The sequence below is a fragment of the Xenia sp. Carnegie-2017 genome, unplaced genomic scaffold (assembly GCF_021976095.1).
Source record: "Xenia sp. Carnegie-2017 unplaced genomic scaffold, XeniaSp_v1 HiC_scaffold_24, whole genome shotgun sequence".
Classification (NCBI taxonomy): domain Eukaryota; kingdom Metazoa; phylum Cnidaria; class Anthozoa; order Malacalcyonacea; family Xeniidae; genus Xenia; species Xenia sp. Carnegie-2017.
The window spans coordinates 12,628,574-12,652,196 of record NW_025813487.1 but is presented as its reverse complement, the minus strand read 5'-3'; the positions used below and the strand labels follow the sequence as shown (position 1 = coordinate 12,652,196).

Genomic DNA, 23,623 nt, shown 5'->3' with positions numbered 1-23,623 from the left:
AAAAAATTTTGAGTTTTTTCTCAAAGGTGAATTTGCTGGCACTGATGTGGAGATGGGTAAAGGGTTACAATAAACTTGCATGGTTTGAAGTCTGAGCTTTTCTATATCTATGAACTGTCACTTGTAGTACCAAATTTCTAACTAAACTCATTACATAGAGGTTTGAATGGGGGTCTCTAGGGGGGGCTATGCCTGACAACTTGGTAGAAATTTTAAAGACTATATCTGTTTTGAATAGCATTATTGTAAAATAAATTTTACGTTCCTAGACATGCTAATGAGCCATATATTTGGCATGATAATGAGCCTAAATATTTGGCAAAACATTCAAGTATTGTTCACTTCATTTTTTTTGAAAAAACGTAAGCAAAATGTGTTGTTTTACGCAAAAACGATGCCCACAAATACATTTTGTATTGCTCTAAAACGCTGAAAATGGCATTTTCAAGGCTCTGAAATTCAAAATTTCTCAGGGAGAATGCCTCAGACCCCCAGGTGCGGAGCGCCTTCGACGTTTATGACTGATGTTTGAAAATCCTAGATCCGCCCCTGAAATACGACAAGAATAAAATAACCAGGGCAACAACTTTACCAGTAAAAGCTCCATCATTTTTACCGCCTATAGTATAAAAATGAATGACAAAACAAACGTAATAAACAATAAGTCAACAGGAGGTGGAAAAAAAGCAGATGAACTATAAATAATTAACACGTGATTATTTGAAGACATCAATAGATTACTTGATATTACATGACGAAAACAAATTGTTTAACTCGGGTTCGTCTCCTCATATTCTTATGAAGTGAAAGCTCATATATCATAATCGTTGGTGTGTGTTACAACTAAAGAAAACTAATGAATCGGAGAAACTTGTGATATGGCAGGCTATATTTTTCATATCTAGAGTCTAGAGTCTCTGAATGATATTCTGTACTTCTGTATTTGTAACAAGTTGATATTTTACTCATAATTCAATCATAATTCGAACGCAAATATAAATTTTAACCGCGTTTAATGTTACGGAAGTTTGGTACCAACTACCGAGATCAATCTTTCGGTGGAAGTTCCAGGCATTGTTGAAAACAAGAGCGGTTAACAACAAACTATAGGAGAGAAGATGTGTTTGGCGATCATATGCATTTTTCTTGTAAAACCTTGTGTCGTTGCCTCTAACCCATTTCTTCTTTTTCGTTGATCTCTAGTCTACAGCCAAACACAATTCTCCTAGTACTCTTGCAATCAAATCATCTGAAAATTCAATTAACTCGATAACTTTGGATGAGTTTAAAATGAATATTATAATGGGGATAATAAGCAAAAACAGGAAAGGACAAGAACAGCAACATTATACTAACACTAACATAGTTGGTAACAAAGTAATCTCCATCGACTAAAAACTCCCTGTTTCCTACGTCAGGTAAATTAATGAGATGAAAGTGCGCACATTTCATACATATTCCACCAACTCCAAAACACATGAATGTATGAAATTCCCCCCCTCCCACTCTCATTAAAATAAATTACTGAGCATGCTACGCCAATGTTTGTTTGTAATTTAACTTTATTTCTTATTTAATGTATTTAGATGAAAAGTATTACAGCCGCTATCCTATTTCAAATATTGACTACATCCTTAGACTAAAAATTTGATGTTATGTTCCAAATTGTTTTCAAATACTGTTTAGAATCATTCACTCTCGTTCACTCTTATAGTTAAAAAGGAAATAAAATTTTATGCTTAATTATATTCTTTTATAGTACGCTAAATTTCAGAAAACGTCTAATAATTTCGCGAAAAAAATTCAACTTCCCCCATTTTTGAGAACTTTTAGTAGCCGTCGAATGACTACAATACGCAGTTCACTGCACGGTAGCAGAGTTTGAACTGATCCTAACAAAAAGAATGACCAATATGACAAGAATAATGACCAAAACAGCAGCTACAACTGCACCAGCAATAGCTCCAATGTTTCCAACGTCTACAAGATAAAAATGAATGACAAATCATAACATTACCAACAAATGTTGTCTTTCAGCGATCATTTTTGTAAAGCTGACGGTGTAACCGCTTTCACACCCCATGTATTCATCCCTGTTAACTATTCATGATTTATTTATGGTATAAATTAGGTTTGCAACGCAATAAAATTAGAGAAGAGGTACACAAAATTAATAAGACAGTTTTTTGTTGGAATTAAATCAGCTGTATTATTAAACAAAATCTATATTCATCCTTAAAAATTTTCAGGCATTTCACTCTACTGAAATTTGCAAAGATCTTGAATCATTGCACATGAGATATCGATAAAATTCCCTTATGCTATTGAAAGCAAACACAAACCTGAAGACTTGTGCTTTTGGGCAGTTGCTGCCACTGGACTCCAGTCAGTGGAATAATAATCACCCTGAAACAGAAGTTAACATTTATATTTGAATAAAAATTGCAACAATCAATGCTGATGAAAACGTAAATAAATGGTCGCACCTGATCATTTATGAAAACGCGCAGAAATATTTTGTAGCTAGTGCCAGGCTTTAGCGGGCCATTATAATAAGTTTCACCATTGGAACGCCGTGTTGTGTTTTCACCATCACCAAGTGTAAAATCAGGCTTAAAGTCTCTGCGAGAGACTACAACAGCAATATATGGCATTGGTTTTGTGGAAGATATGGCCTTAGAATAAGTCACTAAGTCTGTGTTGTTAAAGTTAAAAGGCAATCGCTTCTCTTCTGTGCCATTTTTCATCGCGACTACATAGAAATATCTGCAAATTGAAGGCAAAACATTTTTTAAAATACATGCATAATCTCTGCTTTTGTTAATCGTTAAAATATATGTTATGCATGTATCCGCACTGCCAGAGAAAAGCGACAAGTCATCAATTCTTTTCCAGAGAGATATTTAGACTACCTCGATCCCACATGAAACCAACTTTCCCATACTTAGCCATGAATCCGAAAAACTCAAAGAATACTTTTAAGTTCCTTTAAGTTTTTTTACAATAATTTGCTCTAGTAAAATACATAGTTACCGATATTCCAAAATTGGTTTTCGCAACAAATAAGTCAACGTATTTCCAATCTGTATGGTAGACAGTTCAGGTGCCACTAAATAAATAAACTTGAATAAATTTATCATCTTAAACAAAACCTGTGCATAAACCATAGACAACTTACATCCATTTGTAAATACCCATTTACCATTGCTGTAACATCCAGATCCCACTATTGTAGAAGCTAAAACACGAGCATAATATTTCCTCCCTGGTTTCACATTATTTATTTTCCAACGCAGTTCCTCGATCATATCCTTTTGGATCGTATACTTTGTTACACATTTGGAGATTTCATTCTCCAAATGTGTAATACAAACAGTGTAACTGACTATCTTTCCATTTGTTTTGTTCTTGTCTGGTGGCTCCCACGTAACTAATAACGATGTACTGCTTAAGGCGACAATTTGAACATTTAAAGGTGGACCTCCAGGAACTAAACAAAAATAAAACATATCTTTTAAAGATTTATGTAAACATTAAAAAGACTTTAGAAAGAAGTCCTAACAAGTGTACACTGTCATTGTTAACTTAAATATAATACAGTATAAGAAAAACATGATTGAAATAAATATCGACCAGAAAAGATTTGAGCTTTCAAAAGTCGTCTACGACAATAACACCATCAATGCAAATGGCAGTTGATATGTATACACAAAAACTGATATGAACTCACCATCTTCAGCAGTTCTAAAAGTAGCTGTAGTTGATCTACCAAAGCCTTCAGAATTGCCAGCAGTTACATTAACTTTATACGTTGCGTAAGGAACAAGATTCGTAATGTTGTACGGTTTTTTGTCAGTTACCTCCAAAGTTTTATCAAAAACAATCATAGTATCCTTCAGCAAAATCAATAGATAACTTGTAAGAGGATTCGAGATATTTGTACCAAGTTTTACACCAGTTTTTTTGGGATGTTTCCATGATATCTCAAGGTACGTCGATGCAGATTTGGTTGCAATGAGATCTGTTGGTTTGTCTGGGAGTAAGTCTGCACGATAAAAGAAAATTTACAAATTGAGCCATGTGTAGACCCTAAATGAAATCAGTGTTCTGCCTTTTCTTCAATAACACGTGTTAAACTTAATTGCATGTTGAAAAGGCTTGTTTCAATAAGTTTATTTCAACAGAGAAGGAAACTAACACTTCAGCTTTCATGGAAATTGTTCAGTTTTGTCAACTAACTAATGTTTAATTAATTTTCATAGAAAAAAACTTTATATATTGATTAATTAAGTGCTTACAGTGGGAAATAAACCTGGTATATTTTTTCCATCTCTTACCTCCCCCACAAACTTCAATTCGTAAACACGGTGCACCAACAAATTTCAATGGAAAGATTCGCAAAGCTTTGGATTTAAGGCCGCCAGAAATCTTTTCTATAGCGGCATCATTGTAACCAGTTTTGTTTCCTAGATAACTCTGGAATAAAACAAAAAAATTATTTTCGTGTATTTGCAGAGAAGGTTAGAGAAAAGCCAGGTTTGTTTAACGCAGTTCAGAGGAGAGTAGTTTATCCATTGTCTATGTATCTCTTCAAATCATGCACATAGCTACAATTTAAACTTTATAATCAAATTCAACAGTCCTTCGTAGTGCTATAGTGACCAAGACAATCAACACAGTGACGTATCTAGCCCACAAATTTGGTCGAGCTATACGTAAATTTCTCAGAGCTCACTTACTGTAAAAACTATAGATCTCTAAAGAAATGAATAAGTATAAGGATCTGAAATTTACACCACTGAATCAACATGTGCACACAAGCTTGTATATAAATAGCAGTTTAAAAGTTTGCTTAGTCTATAACTTCATTCCTTTTTTAAATTTCCCATTAAATTTATAATATATAAATTCGAAAATTCTACCGTTACCTTTTGGGATTTTTCAGATTTCCAGTTCACACCATCAATGTTTGTCTGCAAGTGATATTTAGTTACAAAGCTTGAACTTGAACTGTCTCCAAAGATTGCGATAACGTTAACTGTATAAAGACTTGGAAAATTCAGTTGAAGATAATGATTGTCATCAGCAGCAGGAGCACACCATGAACTACCACTTGATATTCTTGCTTTAGCAGCACTACGACTCTTTGGGAAGGCAGTAAACCAAGAATCTGGGAATTTTTCTGCGTTTTTTAATAGAGGATTATCACAAACATGACCTTAAATAGAAAAGGATTTTGTTGAAATGCATAACGCAATTAGAACTGGTTTGATTTGATAGAGAGCAATGGTGCGCTCCCATATTGTTCTCCATTCACGAAAAATTGGAAAAATTAAAAACTGTTTTCTGAAGAAAGAAAAAGAGCACAAGAAGTATTGGAGGAATACGACTGATTTTGCATGCTTTTATTAAATGAGATTAAATTCCAGTTGGAATCAAGCCAGCTATGACACGAAACCGTAAGTATCTTGTCAAATAACAACAATACGGTAGCGATTTGAATTCCATTAAAGAGTGAACGTCAATCATCGTGCAGAGCAATGACAATTGGACATTTTTTGAGCACGAAATGAAGTAGCAAGAGTAAAATTAATTTAATCCTCGGTATTCGCATTAATCCAGTTTTAATTATTTATTATTTAAGAATAGCAATCGTTATATTTTGTGAAGCTATATTTCTTTTGTTATGTAATAGAAGAATAGTGAAATTCTCCAAGTCAGCGTAAAATACACTGACACTACGATGTCAGATGTAAGTCTTGATGATAGAGGTAAGTCATGATGCTTAACAAAAGACATATGTAAGTTGAGAACACAAAAGTAGCACATTCATTCCTTAAATTCTTCGTTCAGAACTTTTTCTAACGTCATACAAATGTGTCCTGCGATACGTTAATACATTGAAAAAATTGAATGAGAATGCTTACAGGTAACGTACGAGTATTTAGAGCAATCATTCTTTTGAGTGATAGCACATTGGGATAAATCATTCACTCGAGCATCACATTTGACATTTCTAGGTATAAACGATTGATGCATCGAAGATGATAGTGACATTGAGCCTTCCACAGATGATGCGGTAGGATAACCAAGTTGTTTACAAATAGTTGTCTTTATTTTGTGCAAAAGACCTTTGTTGCAAATGGTGAAGTTTCGAAACTTGGTAATAACATTCACGACACCTTCATTAGGAAGATTCGAGTGAGACAGGCGTACATCCATAACTACACAAATCAAAATTATTTTTTCCTTTAAATATGATCATGGCGCATATCTTAAAATGAAATCTGTGTTTTTAGAAATGGTATAATCAACATAATTATGTCAAATCCCGTCAATGAATAAAATATATACACTTAGTTTGAATATCAGAAGAACACAGAAGGTGACATTACCTTAAAAAATTATAGTTTGAAAGCACTTAACCAGAAATGTTTTACACATTCTGATGGACACAGTGTCTTATAGATTTACACTTACAGTTCGTAAGCACTGTTTTGATTTTAATTTTAAAGTTGACAATGAACTACAGGCAAATAAGTTGAACTGAGAACTTTACTTTTGCGTTGTAAACACGAGTCACAACAAAATGTGTCTAAGTGATTATGTGAATCATTAATGAAACCAGAACAAATACCGTTTTTTTACAGGTGAGCGCTGTGTTTAGATTCCAAATTCCTATGTATTGTAATAAATATGTCTTTGTATGTATATGCAGTATATATGAAAATTCTGTAGTGGAAATTCATGAAAGTATGAATACAAATGCAATTGAAAATGTCACTTTTGGCCTACATAGAATAGCCAAAAGATTTTAAAAAAAATTGATTTGATAAATCAAATTGACTGGAATAAATAATTTTTCTAAGAACAATATTTGCATGAAGAAACTAAAAAGACAAAATTGTCCAAACCTTTAAACTTAAGCAAAATATTGAGAACACAAGTTTATATGTCACAATATATAAAGACACTAAATTAAACCATACGAAATAAAACTGCATAAACAAACCACACCTGGTGAAGACACCCGACGAAAATTCAAACTTGTTTCAATTTTTCTAAATTGATAACGTACATGGTAGAAAAATAAACACCATACCATTGTGCATTAAGGTCAAATTTTGTCCCGAAGCACTTATATCATAAGCAAAATATAATCTACCTATATATTACTTACGATTGCAAATTTTTCTGTATGGCATACTTGTGTTGTTACATTGATATTCAAAGTAGAGATATTTCTCCAAACCAGGACAAATATTTGAAGGAAAGTGAATATCATCAACCGTTATATTACAATTTCTTTCACCATCACAGTAATTTTTAAGGTCACATGTTACATCACTACAACTGTGGTCATAACTGGAGCCACAAGAGCTTCCTTTACTCAATCCACGATATTCTGCAACTTTTATCACCATATATTGATTATTAGAACAACTTACGTCCGATATATTTTTTCCAGCACATGTCACTGATCCTATAGAAGACACACAAAAAATAAGTAAATACAAAATTTATACAAGTTTATTTGTGAATTCCTATAAAATAAAAGTTGATTTGATAAAAATAAAGTGTGTGATGGCAGTGACTTCACTGGCGCCATTCCTATATCTGTGGCCTTGCAGTGACTTTTAATTAGAGTTTAAGTATATATACGCTAACTGGATGAATATTCTCACTTACCAAAATTGAATCGCTGACCTTTTTCATTTTTACAATTGGCCAGTGTCACGAAGAAATCTCGGTTATTTCTTGGTGCTGCCATACATTTATTATGGCGTGAAAATAATAGACCACCCCAAAATGTTTGGGTTATAGCATTGATGGCTTCGCATTCTCCAGTTATATTTCCATAAGGTGTCAACAAAAGTAATTCGTTGCTGAAACTCTTAAGACAAATTGTATTCAGCTTCATGATTGAGCCAGATTGTAGAAATTTAAATTTAGCATTTATGTCAAAACAATTCCATGAAAGCTTGAAAACAAGTCCTGAATAAATAACACACATTCCTGATTGAACATGTTTGATGAAAAATCCATTCGTATCTGAAAAAGGACAATGATACATGATAAAAATGATTAAAAATACACACTCTATGTAGGTGTATAAAAAATGTAGGTGTACAAAAAAATAGGACGTTTTTTTACAGGTGAGCGCTGTGTTTAGATTCCAAATTCCTATGTATTGTAATAAATATGTCTTTGTATGTATATGCAGTATATATGAAAATTCTGTAGTGGAAATTCATGAAAGTATGAATACAAATGCAATTGAAAATGTCACTTTTGGCCTACATAGAATAGCCAAAAGATTTTAAAAAAAATTGATTTGATAAATCAAATTGACTGGAATAAATAATTTTTCTAAGAACAATATTTGCATGAAGAAACTAAAAAGACAAAATTGTCCAAACCTTTAAACTTAAGCAAAATATTGAGAACACAAGTTTATATGTCACAATATATAAAGACACTAAATTAAACCATACGAAATAAAACTGCATAAACAAACCACACCTGGTGAAGACACCCGACGAAAATTCAAACTTGTTTCAATTTTCTAAATTGATAACGTACATGGTAGAAAAATAAACACCATACCATTGTGCATTAAGGTCAAATTTTGTCCCGAAGCACTTATATCATAAGCAAAATATAATCTACCTATATATTACTTACGATTGCAAATTTTTCTGTATGGCATACTTGTGTTGTTACATTGATATTCAAAGTAGAGATATTTCTCCAAACCAGGACAAATATTTGAAGGAAAGTGAATATCATCAACCGTTATATTACAATTTCTTTCACCATCACAGTAATTTTTAAGGTCACATGTTACATCAACACTACAATTGTGGTCATAACTGGAGCCACAAGAGCTTCCTTTACTCAATCCACGATATTCTGCAACTTTTATCACCATATATTGATTATTAGAACAACTTACGTCCGATATATTTTTTCCAGCACATGTCACTGATCCTATAGAAGACACACAAAAAATAAGTAAATACAAAATTTATACAAGTTTATTTGTGAATTCCTATAAAATAAAAGTTGATTTGATAAAAATAAAGTGTGTGATGGCAGTGACTTCACTGGCGCCATTCCTATATCTGTGGCCTTGCAGTGACTTTTAATTAGAGTTTAAGTATATATACGCTAACTGGATGAATATTCTCACTTACCAAATTGAATCGCTGACCTTTTTCATTTTTACAATTGGCCAGTGTCACGAAGAAATCTCGGTTATTTCTTGGTGCTGCCATACATTTATTATGGCGTGAAAATAATAGACCACCCCAAAATGTTTGGGTTATAGCATTGATGGCTTCGCATTCTCCAGTTATATTTCCATAAGGTGTCAACAAAAGTAATTCGTTGCTGAAACTCTTAAGACAATAAATTGTATTCAGCTTCATGATTGAGCCAGATTGTAGAAATTTAAAATTAGCATTTATGTCAAAACAATTCCATGAAAGCTTGAAAACAAGTCCTGAATAAATAACACACATTCCTGACTGAACATGTTTGATGAAAAATCCATTCGTATCTGAAAAAGGACAATGATACATGATAAAAATGATTAAAAATACACACTCTATGTAGGTGTATAAAAAATGTAGGTGTACAAAAAAATAGGACTTTATTAAAAATATTTTACCATACTGAATTCTATCAATATAGGAAAAAACACTCCAAAAAAAAGCTATCTTTAAATTCAACATTTCTAAAGAATTAAATAAACCAATTGCTGTGGAGAGTCATTTTAAAAATAATGGCGTATGCAATAATTTAAGGCATCCTGCATGGAGCATTGAACTAAAATACATGAAACGTACCTGTAATACAAAACCTAACAATTTTTTAAAGCCGTGATTAAACCCCAGACGCGCAAGACTTTACCCCAGACGCGAGTGTATAGTCAATCATATATTACTCCGTGAGAGAATCTCGAAACACTAAACACGCGTTTCTGATGTAAAATCTCGTGTGTGTGGTGTAGGATATGGCTTCAATTATTTGCTTGATGCAGCGTTCCATGTATTTTAGTTCAATGGCATGGAGACAAAAAATTTACAAACAAGTTGAAAAGTGTAAAAAATCAATTAATACAAATTTTACGTTGCACGGTCTGTTACGATGGAATGAAGAGTGTTATCGTTTGCTTAAACAATTTTAGTGACGTATCGGGTCACCTATAGAATCTGTTTCTTTTAAAATTTTTTATGATTGTCAGCTGAACCTGGTTTTCAACATTGCCATCTTATCTGTGAAGCTTAAACTGTATAAACTCCCATGACTTTCGTTTTTGATGAAAAGGAAGTTTATCTTAAACTGAATATAAATTTGTGCCCAGAAAAAGTTGATGATTTAGATCAGTATTATACAAACTTGAAGACATGGAATATGTAATTCAATGTAATGAATTGTGTACTCTGTAAGCTCTACACTCTTTTCTGGTGGAGTTCATTTAAGTTGTGCTGTGAAATAGTGCTCTTGATAATAAGAAAACCAGAGTTGCACAATTTAAAATTCCAAACACTTAAAATAAATATCATGCCCAGCGCTTATACAAAATTGTGAGGCTTTTTTTACAAGTTTATACAGGTTTATACATGCAGAGGAGAGATGTATACAAATATGTACAGGGATATTATATAGAGGGTTAATGTACAAAGAAATTTATTTCTGCTGAAGTGATATGTAAACATTCTCCTGTGAAAAATATTTAACAAATTTTGGATTAAGTTGAACATGATATTAAACAATATTCAGACCAAGGGCAATTAGATATCTACCGAAGCAAAGCTGAGGAAGATAGCGAGGACTGCAGTCTGATTGAAAAGTTTTTGCTGTTCGCTTTCGTCTATTTCCTGTAAAGACGCGATGAAAACACTCTGGACAGACAATTTAACCCTTCGGGGTATTTTTCGTCTTCATTCTCGATAATTTGAGCAAATTGAAACACTTGAAAGTCTCGATGAAGATTCTACTAAAATATTTCTTGTATATACAGTTGTCTCATAAAGAAAAATCGTTACCTACAAGTAATTTTTATTGCTTTTCAAGGTGATAGTGTATTGACAATTATTTGAAGGCTTTTAGCCAATCACAATCGAGATTGCATCACCGTTGCATTATAATAAGAAAGTTAACTAGCACAGATCAATATATGAACACCTTGACCCTGACCGTCTCACCCCTTAACAGACAACCAAAATCTTCCAACGTGATCGTTAATGAATAAAATCAATAAACCCAAAATAACCAAGACACGCTCTTGAATTGAGCTTTTACTCTTTTACAAGTTTACATTATAATATATGTATGACGAATTAAACATGTTTGGCTTTTCCGGGGTGTATTCTATTAGTTTTGCAACTGCAAAGAAATTCACTTAAGAGTATACGTACATGATGAATTGAATATAGGTAAAAGTGCCCTATGGATTTGAGCAAAGTTGAATATGAAGCATTATAATCACAATGGTGCACTATAAATTAAACTGACACAGGAGAAACAAGAATGTTGCGTCAATGCTGTGAAGCTAGTGCATCCAAGTCAGTTGAGTACTTTAACATGTACCTTACGGGTTCAAACTATTTAATTTATGAACCTTATATTAATGCACTTTCTAAGAACACGGTTCAATTACCGTTATTTAGATTAAACAGTACCTCAGTAATATAAGTGTTGTGATTGTTTGCCAAGTACATGGCCAGTTGATGCTCTGTACTTACTGTAAAATAAACTGTTGCTTATTTTACCTTCAAGTGGACATGTTTCACTAAACATTTTAAATCGCTCCAAAAGATATTTCTTCTCCTCAACACAACAACGTGTACGAGTATTGTTGCATTTCGAATCGATTTCAATTTTGTCCGCCACAAATTTCTTCCATTCTTTCTCACAAAACTCAAGTTCTTCATTCCACCCCATTTTCATTGTGTATCCTTGATGGAATGACAGCCACAATAACCACCATATCATTAAACTCATCATTGCATAGATCCAAGGATATACAGTAAAGCTCTAAATTATAATTGATTGTTGGATGTATGTACGTTATCACAGAAGACTTTAAATCTATATTTAGATCGACAATGACTACGTCACAATTACATCTGTGATGCAGGCAGATCACGATCAAAACGTATTTTTGAGCAATATATGAACATTATCGAAAAACATCATTTCAGCAAAATTGTGCAGCGATTAAACTGTTCAGAAATAGATCGAGTTAGTCTCATATGGCTGCATGTTGGCTCTCTCAATGTTAGCCATGGTAGCTATTACATAGTTAGGTGGTTATAGTTTTTAAAATAGTCAAACTTCGTTATCCTTCAATTTATGCTTTATTCTTCTTACTCGGTTCAATGTAAATTTCAACTGTTTGTGTTTCAAGAGATTTATTGAACGATGAAAAAAATGCTTTTTAGTGGATAGCGCTAAAGAAACGAAGAAAGCGAGATCAAATTAAAATCAATGTAAATCTTTTATTTTAGATACATTACAAAATGAGTTTTGGAAATAATTGCCTTAAGAACACCGGACGATGTTAAAATTCTTTCTCTGAATATGAAAATAACAATTGCCCATGCATAGCTTCCCATTAGTAAATTCATTTCAATTTCAATTTCCCGTTATGTCATGATACATGTAAAAAACCTATGAAATCATAAAGTACTTTACAATTTCTTGTAACGCAGCCTCTATAGCTGTATAGCTATACACGTATTTTCTCTATAGCTATACCCATATTGCATTTTCATTCGAATTTTTGATTCATCGAATTAAACACATTAGCAGCTATAAAACAGCTAAATTACTCAGTTGATAAATTCATAAAGTTACAGTTGAAAAATTAGCTAAATAAATTAAAAATTTCAAAAATAAATGACCAAAAAATAATGTTGAAACGAGTGTTAGATATGTACATTACATGCACAGCGGAACTTTTTTTCTATTGGGGAGGAAGTGCTCACAATATAAACGAACGTCGATATTAAGGGCTGCTGAGTAGTTTTGGATTTCAGCATTATCTTGAGATTGCTCAATCTCTTTTATAAAAATTTACAGAAACATCACAGAAAATCGTGGAAATATTTTGCAACTTTTTACATTTTTTCAAGCTTGTCGTTATTCCTTTGTTTGCAGTTATTCGTGGAGTACTACCTGACAATGAATACTCCATAAGAATGGAAAATCTCAAGCGGATTTCTTTTCAATTTTTCGCAGGTGCCGCTGAAGAACAAAATCATTTACAGAACAGTGGAATAGGGTTTGTTTTTGATGTAGTTGAGAGATTTGAGCGAAAATATAATAATATATAGGAATCAAAATATGAATGTAATAACCTGTCCCGAATCTTACATCAAGCATGGAGGTATTGTGGTAAATGAAACTCAGTGAAAGAAAAAATTTGCAGTATTAAATATTAACATAGCATCGACGATAAAGAAATTTCCTTTTCACTAGCAACTACATCACATCTTACCTTTGTTCTTTAATTGAAAAACGGACACAATAAGGCGGCTGCAGAAATAGACCTTACACAAGCAGAGAAAAATTAAGATACGTTCATGTCAGGCAAACAAAAGAGTTGCGGCTTTCGCAAGATTTTACTTGCAACTGCTGGTCAAGGCTGTCGGCTTCCTTAAATGTACAGTGCCATATTGAGTATATACAAACACTCATGCCATCTGCCCCAGTTATTCAACATTTTATAGAATTTGTTTTGCGTCACATCCTATTCATTACGAATCAACAATAATACTTTAAATGTTTGGAAATTTGGATGCTGTGGTTGGTTAACGAAGCAATGTTATAGAAGATAAAGTTTTTGATATTTTAGAGAATTACCTCTGTTTATAGCTACGAAGCAACGAAGCATAAATAATGCATCTAATGTGGGCGAACACGGCAAAACAGGTTAATGACTTCACGTGCTCAATGACGAAAAATTATACTGTTACAATACAAAACGTATTTTAAGTTTTTGACTATCTACTTTACCAACAGTAAATTCAATTTTGCTGACAGTCATCACCAAAATTTTAGGCCCCAAACACAGCAAATTGTGTCGGACCGAACTATACAGTAAAATTTACTATTTACTATCATAATAATAACGTTTAACTAGCACAGATATATATGAACACCTTAACCCTAACCCTCACATTCCTTAACAAACAACCAAAATCTTCCAACGTAATGAAGACTGAATAAAATTAATAAACGCAAAAATAACCAAGACGCGCTCTTGAATTGAGGTTTTTTCTTTTATAGGTTAACATTATAATAAATTTATGACGAATTGAACATGTTCAAATGTTCGGGGAGTATATTCTAATAGAGCTGATGTGTTGATGAGAAAGCGACGTGTCATTTGGTCTTATATGCGGGAAGGAAAACCGCTTTTGACGAGTAACTTTTTTGTAAATTAGAGTTCTATGTGGAAAAATTTTCGGAAGAAATTTGATGAAATACACAGGACCCTAAGTGAACGTTTGTAACTAAGTGTAATGAAGCTGTGGAAGTTAGCAAAGAGGTCAGTGAGGGTATAGGTTTGCGGTAAACGGAAGGAATGAATTTTCCATTTGTGTATTTATTCAAGTGTGGCAGCTGCAAAGCTCACAGGTAACTAATATCCCGCCCTACGTAATCGAGCAATTTTGCTCACATAAACACATGTGGAAACACCCCCAACCTTGACGACTGTAAAATAATTTTCTCTTCTCACGATCCATACAAACTCTCCATTTATGAGAGCATCCTAATCACAAGCCTTCACCTAACGTCCTAGAGTTCTATTCCACGCTATCCCTTTCATTTCAACTTATTGTAATTTATGTAATGTATTCGACATTGTCTTCTTTTGTATTCTAACACCTTATGTAAATAAGAATATTTACATATAAGTAACAAATCCTATTAAGAATGCAATAATATTCATTACTGTCTGAAGATTTCTTAAGTAAAGACAAAACGTTACAATAAATTTCATTTTTGAAACTGTTATACTTTTGGCTCAACTTAAAGCCTTATGTTGGGAATTAATTTTACCACCCAACTTCAATTTACCCTGTAGCAAAACGTTGGAATTTCATGTATTGCAGCCAAATTTAACTACCCGTTTTAAAATTTTCATTCAAATTATGAATTCATTTAATCAAAAAATTATAAGCAGCTATAAGACAGCTAAATTTCTCAGTTGACAAGTTCAAAAAGTTACAGTTGAAAAATTTGAAAAAATGAAAAATTTCAAAAGATAGCGATTTAGAAATAAATTTAAAAAGGGTTAGAGTAATATTGTTATTATTAACACTTAATAAAGTACAAAATAACGAAACGAAGCGAAACTCAGCGGAAAAAACTTTGCTGTATTAAAAGTTGAAAAGGCATCGATGTTAAATAATCATCCGTTTTATCATCAAATATATAGAATGAAATTTGCGTCTTACCTTTTATTGTTTTGTGATCTTCACGTCTTTTATTATATCGTGTACACAATACGGCAAACGCAAAAAAATTAAGATATTGCAGTTAAGATAAGGCAACTGCAGGAATACACCTTAAAAAACAGGGAAAAATTTAAGATACATACAAGTAAGACGAAGAATAGAGTCGTGGCTTTCGTAACTGTTAACCAAAGCTGTTTCCTCCAGTGTGCAGAGGTGTATTGAGTATTTATTAACACTCATGCCATCTTCCCCAGGTGTTCAATGAGTTTTTACGCGTCAAACTGTATCCTTTACGAATGTAGAGTAACATCCTTGCTTCATACGTATGATAGGAAACTAGGATGATGTGATTTGATTAACAAACCTTGTTAGAAAATAAAATTTTCAACAATTTAGAGAAATATGTTTATACGAAGTAAACAATACTAATGTATAAAAATATTAAGTGGGTAAGCACGCTAAAACAGATTGATGTGTTTAAAAACGAAAAATTATATCGTTCATGCATATATCTTAAGTTTTTAACTATGAATTTTACCAATACTACATTCATTCCTCTTACAATGAAGAATCTGTCCATTGGTATTATTAAGGCATCATAATGTGATAAAATTGTGCACTTAAAGGCTTCTTGACTTGTGTAATAAATTATTGAAATAGTTAAAAAACTTGATATGATAAAATGACTAATTGTACATGAAAGACAATTAAAATAACACCAACCCTTAGAATAAAATAATGCTGGCATGCAGTCACGAGCAAAATTTTCTGCCACAAATATTCAAATTTTAGGCAAAACAACAAAAACTTACGACATATTACAAGCTGTTTGTTTATTGTCTTCAAGTGCTTGTTTGCACCATGGACACAAAGACAGCCGCACGTCACAAATATAACGAGAAATGACGAGAAAAATAATGCTTCGCCTTAGCCGTTTTGGTAATTGAAGCGATACACAATTGAGTTCAGCATTGTATTTTAAAGAATTAAAAATAAAATGGTTTTGAAATTTACTGATCTTCAAGTTAAAAGTGTTTTATATAGTATTGTCTGCTATCAAAGTTAAAACCGTATCACCTTTTGTTGTCCTTTATTTCGACATAACTTTACTTTGGTGTAAGACAAACTTTATGTTCACCCATTTGGCTAGTAATTTATACACTTCTTAAAATATGCTAATTATTTTTAAAAAGTTGACTTTATGTCTCCATTCTGAAGTGAATAGGTGCACAGTTATGACGGGAGGTTTTGGGTCAAAGGTGTTGATGAGAAAGCGACGTGTCACATATATGCGGGAAGGAAAACCGCTTTTGGCGAGTAACTTCTTTTTTTGTAAATTAGAGTTCTATGTGGAAAAATTTTCAAGAGAGATTTGATGAAATACACATAAAGCTAGTGAACGTTTTTAATTAAGTGTAATGAAGCTGTGGAAGTTAGCAAAGAGGTCAGTGAGTGTATAGGTTTGCGGTAAACGGAAGGGGTGAGTTTTACATTTGTGTATATATTCAAGTGTGGCAGCTGCAACGCATCGTATGTGTGTCAAAGCAAACGCCATTTAGACACAAGATTTTTAAAGCATTTTGGAATATCTCTTCTCACAGGTAACCAATATCTCGCCCTACGTAATCGAGCAATTTTGCTCACAAAAACACATGTGGAAACACCACCATATTGACGACTTTAAAATAATTTTCTCTTCTCACGATCCATACAAACTCTCCATTCATGAGAACATCCTAAACACAAGCCTTCACCTAACGTCCTAGAGAGTTCTATTCCACGCTATCCCTTTTAATTGCAATTTATTATGCTTCCTAACTTCGTAATTTATGTAATGTATTCTACGCTGTCCCTTTTGTATTCTATTACCTGATGTAAATAAGATTATTTAAGTAGCATATCATATTAAGAATGCATAAATATTTATTACTGTCTAAAGATGTCTTAAGTAAAGACATAACGTTACAATAAATTCCATTTTTGAATCTGCTATACTTTTGGCTCAATTTAAAGCCTTATGTTGGGCATTAATTTTTATCACCCAAATTTGATTTACGCTGCACACGCCTCTCGCTACTATCCTAAAAAAAAAATCGTTTGAAATTATTTTGTCTAGATAATAAAACTCACTTTACAAGTGTTCTTTCTTCGACTCACATTCTTATATGGTTTTTGTTTTGTTTTTTTTTGGGTTTTGCTATTTGCTTCACGAAGTTTGTTTACGTTTATTTGAAAATATACATGTAATGGACTACTGGTGCATTATGAAAGAGTAAAGAACATGGAAAAATGTTTCTGAACCAATTAAAGTGCGTTGTTTCACCGGAAGTTACGCTTGCGATATTTCAATGTGATTTGTTGCATCTGAATTGACAAAGTTTGAAAAACGGGTTGCTGAATTGGAGATCTCATTGATGTAAGATTGTATGTAGTTTACATACGTAGACTAACAATTTCAATCTTTATCTACAACATTATGGAGAATCGTGTGATTGTAAAGAGTCATATTCTTGCTTGCATGCTGAAAAATTTACGCTTATATTTTTGCTATAAACGAGATTACTTACCGCTGATCCAGAGAGCAACGCAGCAATTAGATGCACTAAAATACATCAACCACTTGGACAGATTAACGTGATCTGCAAGATTAGAGATATCAAATACAACCACGACTGAAATAAAAAATAATTTTCATCATAATAACAGATCGAATTAAGAATACCTCAGTTTCAATTAAAATTGACTTTGAAAACATAAGGATTAAAGTTTGTTGCACAGTTCTCACCCTCCCCTCCCACGTACACGAAAAAAGGAAAGCTTCAATATCCGTGTGGTTATGTGAGACGTTAAATGAACGCGCACTCCATATACCTGACCTGCACACAACAATGACAGCTCATTTGACTTCAGCAGTTCTTTTTAACCTTCCACTTTAGGTAAAATTTCTGCCAAATCGTGATTAATTTTCGGTGGGGGCTATATTTTTCTGTGGCGCGTAGTTGATTACACGTCTCATCCACCCTTAATTGATGTCATTTAAAAATTATAAACATAAATGTATTATTAGTTATTAACATTTATTACTATTTCACTCGTTGTACATTTTATTATCAGGTTTTTATAATCTGTCATGATATAGAATCTTGAGTCCTTAAATAATCCATATAGAGTGATATCACTCGAAAGAATACAAACAAAATACGAAGTAATACGAACTAAAATCTACTATTTATGTCAGCCCGTCCACTTCATGCTTCCTACATCGACATTTTTAATCTACATAAACTAGGCAGCAAAAAAATGAATTTTATGATAACGATGTCATTTTTTGTCACGACTGAATCCAATAAACCTGTTTACCAAACCTGTTGCTTTTGGTTGTTTACATTGGTCAAATATTGGATATTTCCAAAAGATAAACGGGAAACTTATTACAGCAAGTATTTCTCGAAAGTTCAACGGCAACGGCCGCTATGAGGCAACGGCCGACATGGATTGTTTGTTTCGAACTCGCGATTAATCTTGATTTGCTTTTTGTTTAATATATTCAAGTTTTGTTCTTGGTACTAAGTTTAATATATTCAAATAAAAAAAAATTACTGATGTTGTACTATTTAAAATATTGACAAAATTCGTAGTCAGCCCTCAAATTTGATCGTGCTATGTAAATTTTAGATCATTATCATTATTCTTTTTTTAGAAATCTACAGTTTTTACAGTAAGTGAGCACTGAAAAATTTACATATAACGACCAAACTTGCGGGCTGGCTACGTCACTGCTATGTTATGTTCCAAATTGCTTTTAAATCCTAATCAGAATTATTCACTCTCACCAGGTTTCCGAACATCCTGGACTCTACATGTTTACACATGTTGATTATCCACTTTAGTAGAGTCCTGAGATGGACTGTTGTTGTTGATTTTAACTTACGTTTCGACAACCTTAGCGGTAGTCATCTTTACTACGGTGGCCCATAAGGGACACGACTTCTTTATCCAAAACGTACGTCCAGTTTCTACGGAGAAATCGACCTTCTCCGTAGAAATCGACCTTCTCGGTAGAAATCGACCTTCTCCGTAGAAATAGACCTCCGTAGAAATAGACCTTCTCCGTAGAAATCGACCTTCTCCGTAGAAATCGACCTTCCCGTAGAAATAGACCTTCTCCGTAGAAATCGACCTTCTCCGTAGAAATAGACCTTCTCCGTAGAAATCGACCTTCGCCGTAGAAATCGACCTTCCCGTAGAAATCGATCTTCTCCGTAGAAATTGACCTTCTCCGTAGAAATCGACCTTCCCCGTAGAAATCGATCTTCTCCGTAGAAATCGACCTTCTCCGTAGAAATCGACCTTCCCCGCAGAAATCGACCTTCTCCGTAGAAATAGACCTTCTCCGTAGAAATCGACCTTCTCCGTAGAAATCGATCTTCTCCGTAGAAATAGACCTTCTCCGTAGAAATGGCAAATACCGGCTCTAGATGTCAAATATATCAAATTCTAACAAGTCAAAATGGCGGCGGAAACCACAAAGTGAAACTTGTATAGCGAAAGTGAGGCCTTTAAATGGCGCGTTTTTGTAGCGAATGTGGCACGGAATTTGCTAATGAGGCAGCAAAATACTGTCATAATTGCGGGAAACCGACATCTGCAGGTAGTAAAACGTTTCTAGATGTCAAATATATCAAATTCTAACAAGTCAAAATGGCGGCGGAAACCACAAAGTGAAACTTGTATAGCGAAAGTGAGGCCTTTAAATGGCGCGTTTTTGTAGCGAATGTGGCACGGAATTTGCTAATGAGGCAGCAAAATACTGTCATAATTGCGGGAAACCGACATCTGCAGGTAGTAAAACGTTTCTTCTTAAATTTTTTGTATTATAGAATCAATAGAATCGTCAATTATGAATTGTGGATATTAATTGTGCGTAAATATTATTGTGGTTATGTAAAAGATTCTGAAAAACTTTATAATGTATTTTCATTTTACATGTTAATAGGGAAAATTTTGCGAAAGGCTAGTAATTTTAACATGCATTTATACACATATTTCTCTTTGATGCATTTACATTACATACCACCAATACTTCCTTTTCAAATTTTTCTAATCACGAAGATTTTAAAATTCAAGTTGGTGTCGTAGAAGCTGAAGAGAAAAGGTTAAAAAGGTTGAAGGGAAGAACACTACCCCTAATTGTCTCATCTCAATGTAATGCAGCTGACTTAATGAAGGCTGCAATAAATAAACATTCGAAGCATTTTAGACAGTTCAATAAGTATACTTCCTACACTCTTCTCTATCCAGACCATTCTATTGTACAGAAGTTACCTGGCAGTGCAGCACAGTTTGCATTGAGTGAGTACAAACAGGAATTAGGAAAACCCTACTCAAAAATATATTTTTATCTGTGTGCTACAATAGATTTGGACAGAGTCCAAGATTTTCCAGATTCAGACTCTGATGAGTATGACTATGATGCTCAAAATAATGAAAAAACAGAGATAATACAACTGGAAAGTTTAACTAAAATTTCTGATACTTGCAATGAAATGGTGGTCACTCAAGATAGTGAGAAAAAGGAAGCAACAAAATTAAAAAGCTTTATTGATATAAGTGATGATGATGACAAAAAATCTCCTCTGTCATCTGCAGAAACATCATGTCCAACTTGTTTTTGCATGTTTTCCTTTAATGAAATTGAGGCAAATGCAGACATTTGTGCTGACAAGTGGATAGACACAATTGGATCAATAAAAGATGATCCTTTTGATACATCTGTCGAAAATGATGATTTTTCTGAAACATGTGATGATAGTAATGTGAATCCGGTCGAAATGAAAAAGAAGATGAAAGATTTGATAGCTGAGCTTGCTGAACATGTGAACCCTATTAAAATCCGAATTAATGTGAGGCGAAAATCAGTTTTCAAAGACTATTTGGAAATTTCAAAGAAACAATGGTTCAATAACAAGCAGTTGCTGAAAGTAACATTTGTTGGAGAGCCTGCAATTGATGATGGCGGACCTCGTCGTGAATTTTTTCTGGTATACATGTTTCAGTTGCTTACCAGACCTGCAAATAAAATGAATCAATTTGCATATTCGTTGCTGTCAATATATTACTCACTAAAATTTTTGTTTTATATTTGTAGAGGTTCTTCAAATTATTCAACAACAACTGTTTGATAATGGGATGCCTTTACCTGACATGGCAGCGCTTGAGGGTGACAAGTTCAAAGTAGCAGGTCAACTGATGGCTAGTTCAATTGTGCAAGGTGGACCAGCACCGTGTTTCTTTTCAGACAAAGTTTATGCGTATATGACTGAAGGTATTTCAAGTATAACAACTGAAGGATGGACTCCAGAACTCAAGGATAGTACGCTTGTTGAAGCTATAGAGAAGGTAAAACTGAAAAGCATTCTCTCATGTTAAAACACAATGGTTATGATGGTCATGAATTCTAAGTGTTTTATGAAATTAATTTTTATTGGCGTACAGATAACAAATTGTTCAACCGACGAACATTTACAAAGTGTGTTGCAAGAAGACGCCATGTTGCATGTTTTGCAACAGATTCAGTACAGGGGAGTTCCATCAAGAGAATCATTACAATCTGCTAAAAACATCTTAAGGTACGCTATGTTTAAATCTTTAAAAACGAAATGAATTACAAATTCTGCATAATGTAAGTCATTAACCCTTTAAGGGCCAACTTCTTTTTGTTTGACTTTAACTTGGCTTAGTGATTGTGACAAATACGATCTCAAAGAGTTTTTCTCTTATATGATTTTTACTACCCTTTGAGCACGACAATCTCTATTAAGAATTTTAACTAAACGAAAGTAATTTTCAATTTCATATTTTTAATAAAGTACATATTAAACCATCCCAGACACTGTTAATAAATTGTATTTGATGTTTGACTTTTAAGTTAAGATAATACGTGGTCCCCGACACACTCACGAATTCTTGCCATTTTCTGTGTTTAGGAATAAGCATTAATTAGTGAAGTTTCTAATGCACTGTTGCCATTTTTAGAGCAATTGTAATGTATGATTTTCACGTTTCCTGCCTATGCTGGACCAGCTTATGATTGGATTAAGTTTGTTCAATGTGATGAAAGCAATGAAAGAAGAAAAGGCAGCAATGAAGGCACTATTTGTTGCGGACTGTTCTTTTTTTTTGCCTTCTGCCAATCAGCTGTTAGATGGGATGACACCTGAAATTAGTGAAGAAGGAAGCAATTGCAAAATGGCAGAAGTTGATGTTTATAAATTCTTTCTCGATTTCTTGCAGGATTCCAATGCTTTCCAAGGTATATCTGCTGTGTTGCAAATATAACATACTTGATGTATAATGTAAAAAAAGATCTTCCAATATTCTACTCCTGTTCACAACCTGAAAAAATTGCCATTTCATTCAAACTCTTAACTCAATATTAGACTTCCATGAATTGATCAATTTTATAATTGATAACTTGAGTGACATACTTGCCCGATTTCATTTAATACCACTGCCTGACGATTTTTGTAAGTTCAAAATGAGATTTGAAATTTGAATCGATTGAGTTTTTTTTTCTAGGGACGCATGCCACTAACACCTTGTGCATGTTGCACAAATTCATAACTGGATGCGAGCAACTTCCACCATTAGGATTACCAAAACCCATAACGGTTAAATTCAAGCATGGATGTACAGAAGGGTGCAAGTGTCGTTCAACTGCTTCAACTTGTGATCTAAGCATTACATTGCCTGTTCATTATAGAGATAGTTACAACCAAGTAAAAGAGGCAATTGACTCTGCACTTATCGAAGGAAAGGGATTTGGCTTCATTTAAAAATGATAATTGTATTTTATCATTTACAGGGGAATAGCAATCAACGGGAGTGTTAACCGTAAAAAAATTCATAATTTTTAATGGTAACAACCGCATTATTAGTTATTAGTTAAGTTCATATTTAATTGTTTTGTTCAAAAACGTTTTGAATTGTTAGAATTTGATATATTTGACATCTAGAGCCGGTATTTGCCATTTCTACGGAGAAGGTGTATTTCTACGGAGAAGGTCCATTTCTACGGAGAAGGTCCATTTCTACGGAGAAGGTCCATTTCTACGGAGAAGGTCCATTTCTACGGAGAAGGTCCATTT

General features: G+C 33.3%; 1 protein-coding gene and 1 long non-coding RNA gene across 2 annotated transcripts in view; one reads left to right on the top strand and one right to left on the bottom strand.

The window, feature by feature from the left end:
- Positions 1–23,623, bottom strand: part of LOC124452167 — a 70,081-nt gene that overhangs the window by 4,931 nt on the left and 41,527 nt on the right. The window contains exons 5-7 of the mRNA XM_047002753.1: positions 4,929–5,218; positions 4,338–4,476; positions 3,731–4,045 (exon numbers count right to left, since the gene is read on the bottom strand). Of these exons, the coding sequence (XP_046858709.1) occupies positions 3,731–4,045; positions 4,338–4,476; positions 4,929–5,218 (744 nt within the window). The remainder of the gene's footprint in view (positions 1–3,730; positions 4,046–4,337; positions 4,477–4,928; positions 5,219–23,623) is intronic.
- On the top strand, positions 22,582–23,398 carry LOC124450480. The gene is made up of 2 exons (XR_006949995.1): positions 22,582–22,788; positions 23,256–23,398. It is a non-coding gene; the product is annotated as an uncharacterized LOC124450480 (long non-coding RNA).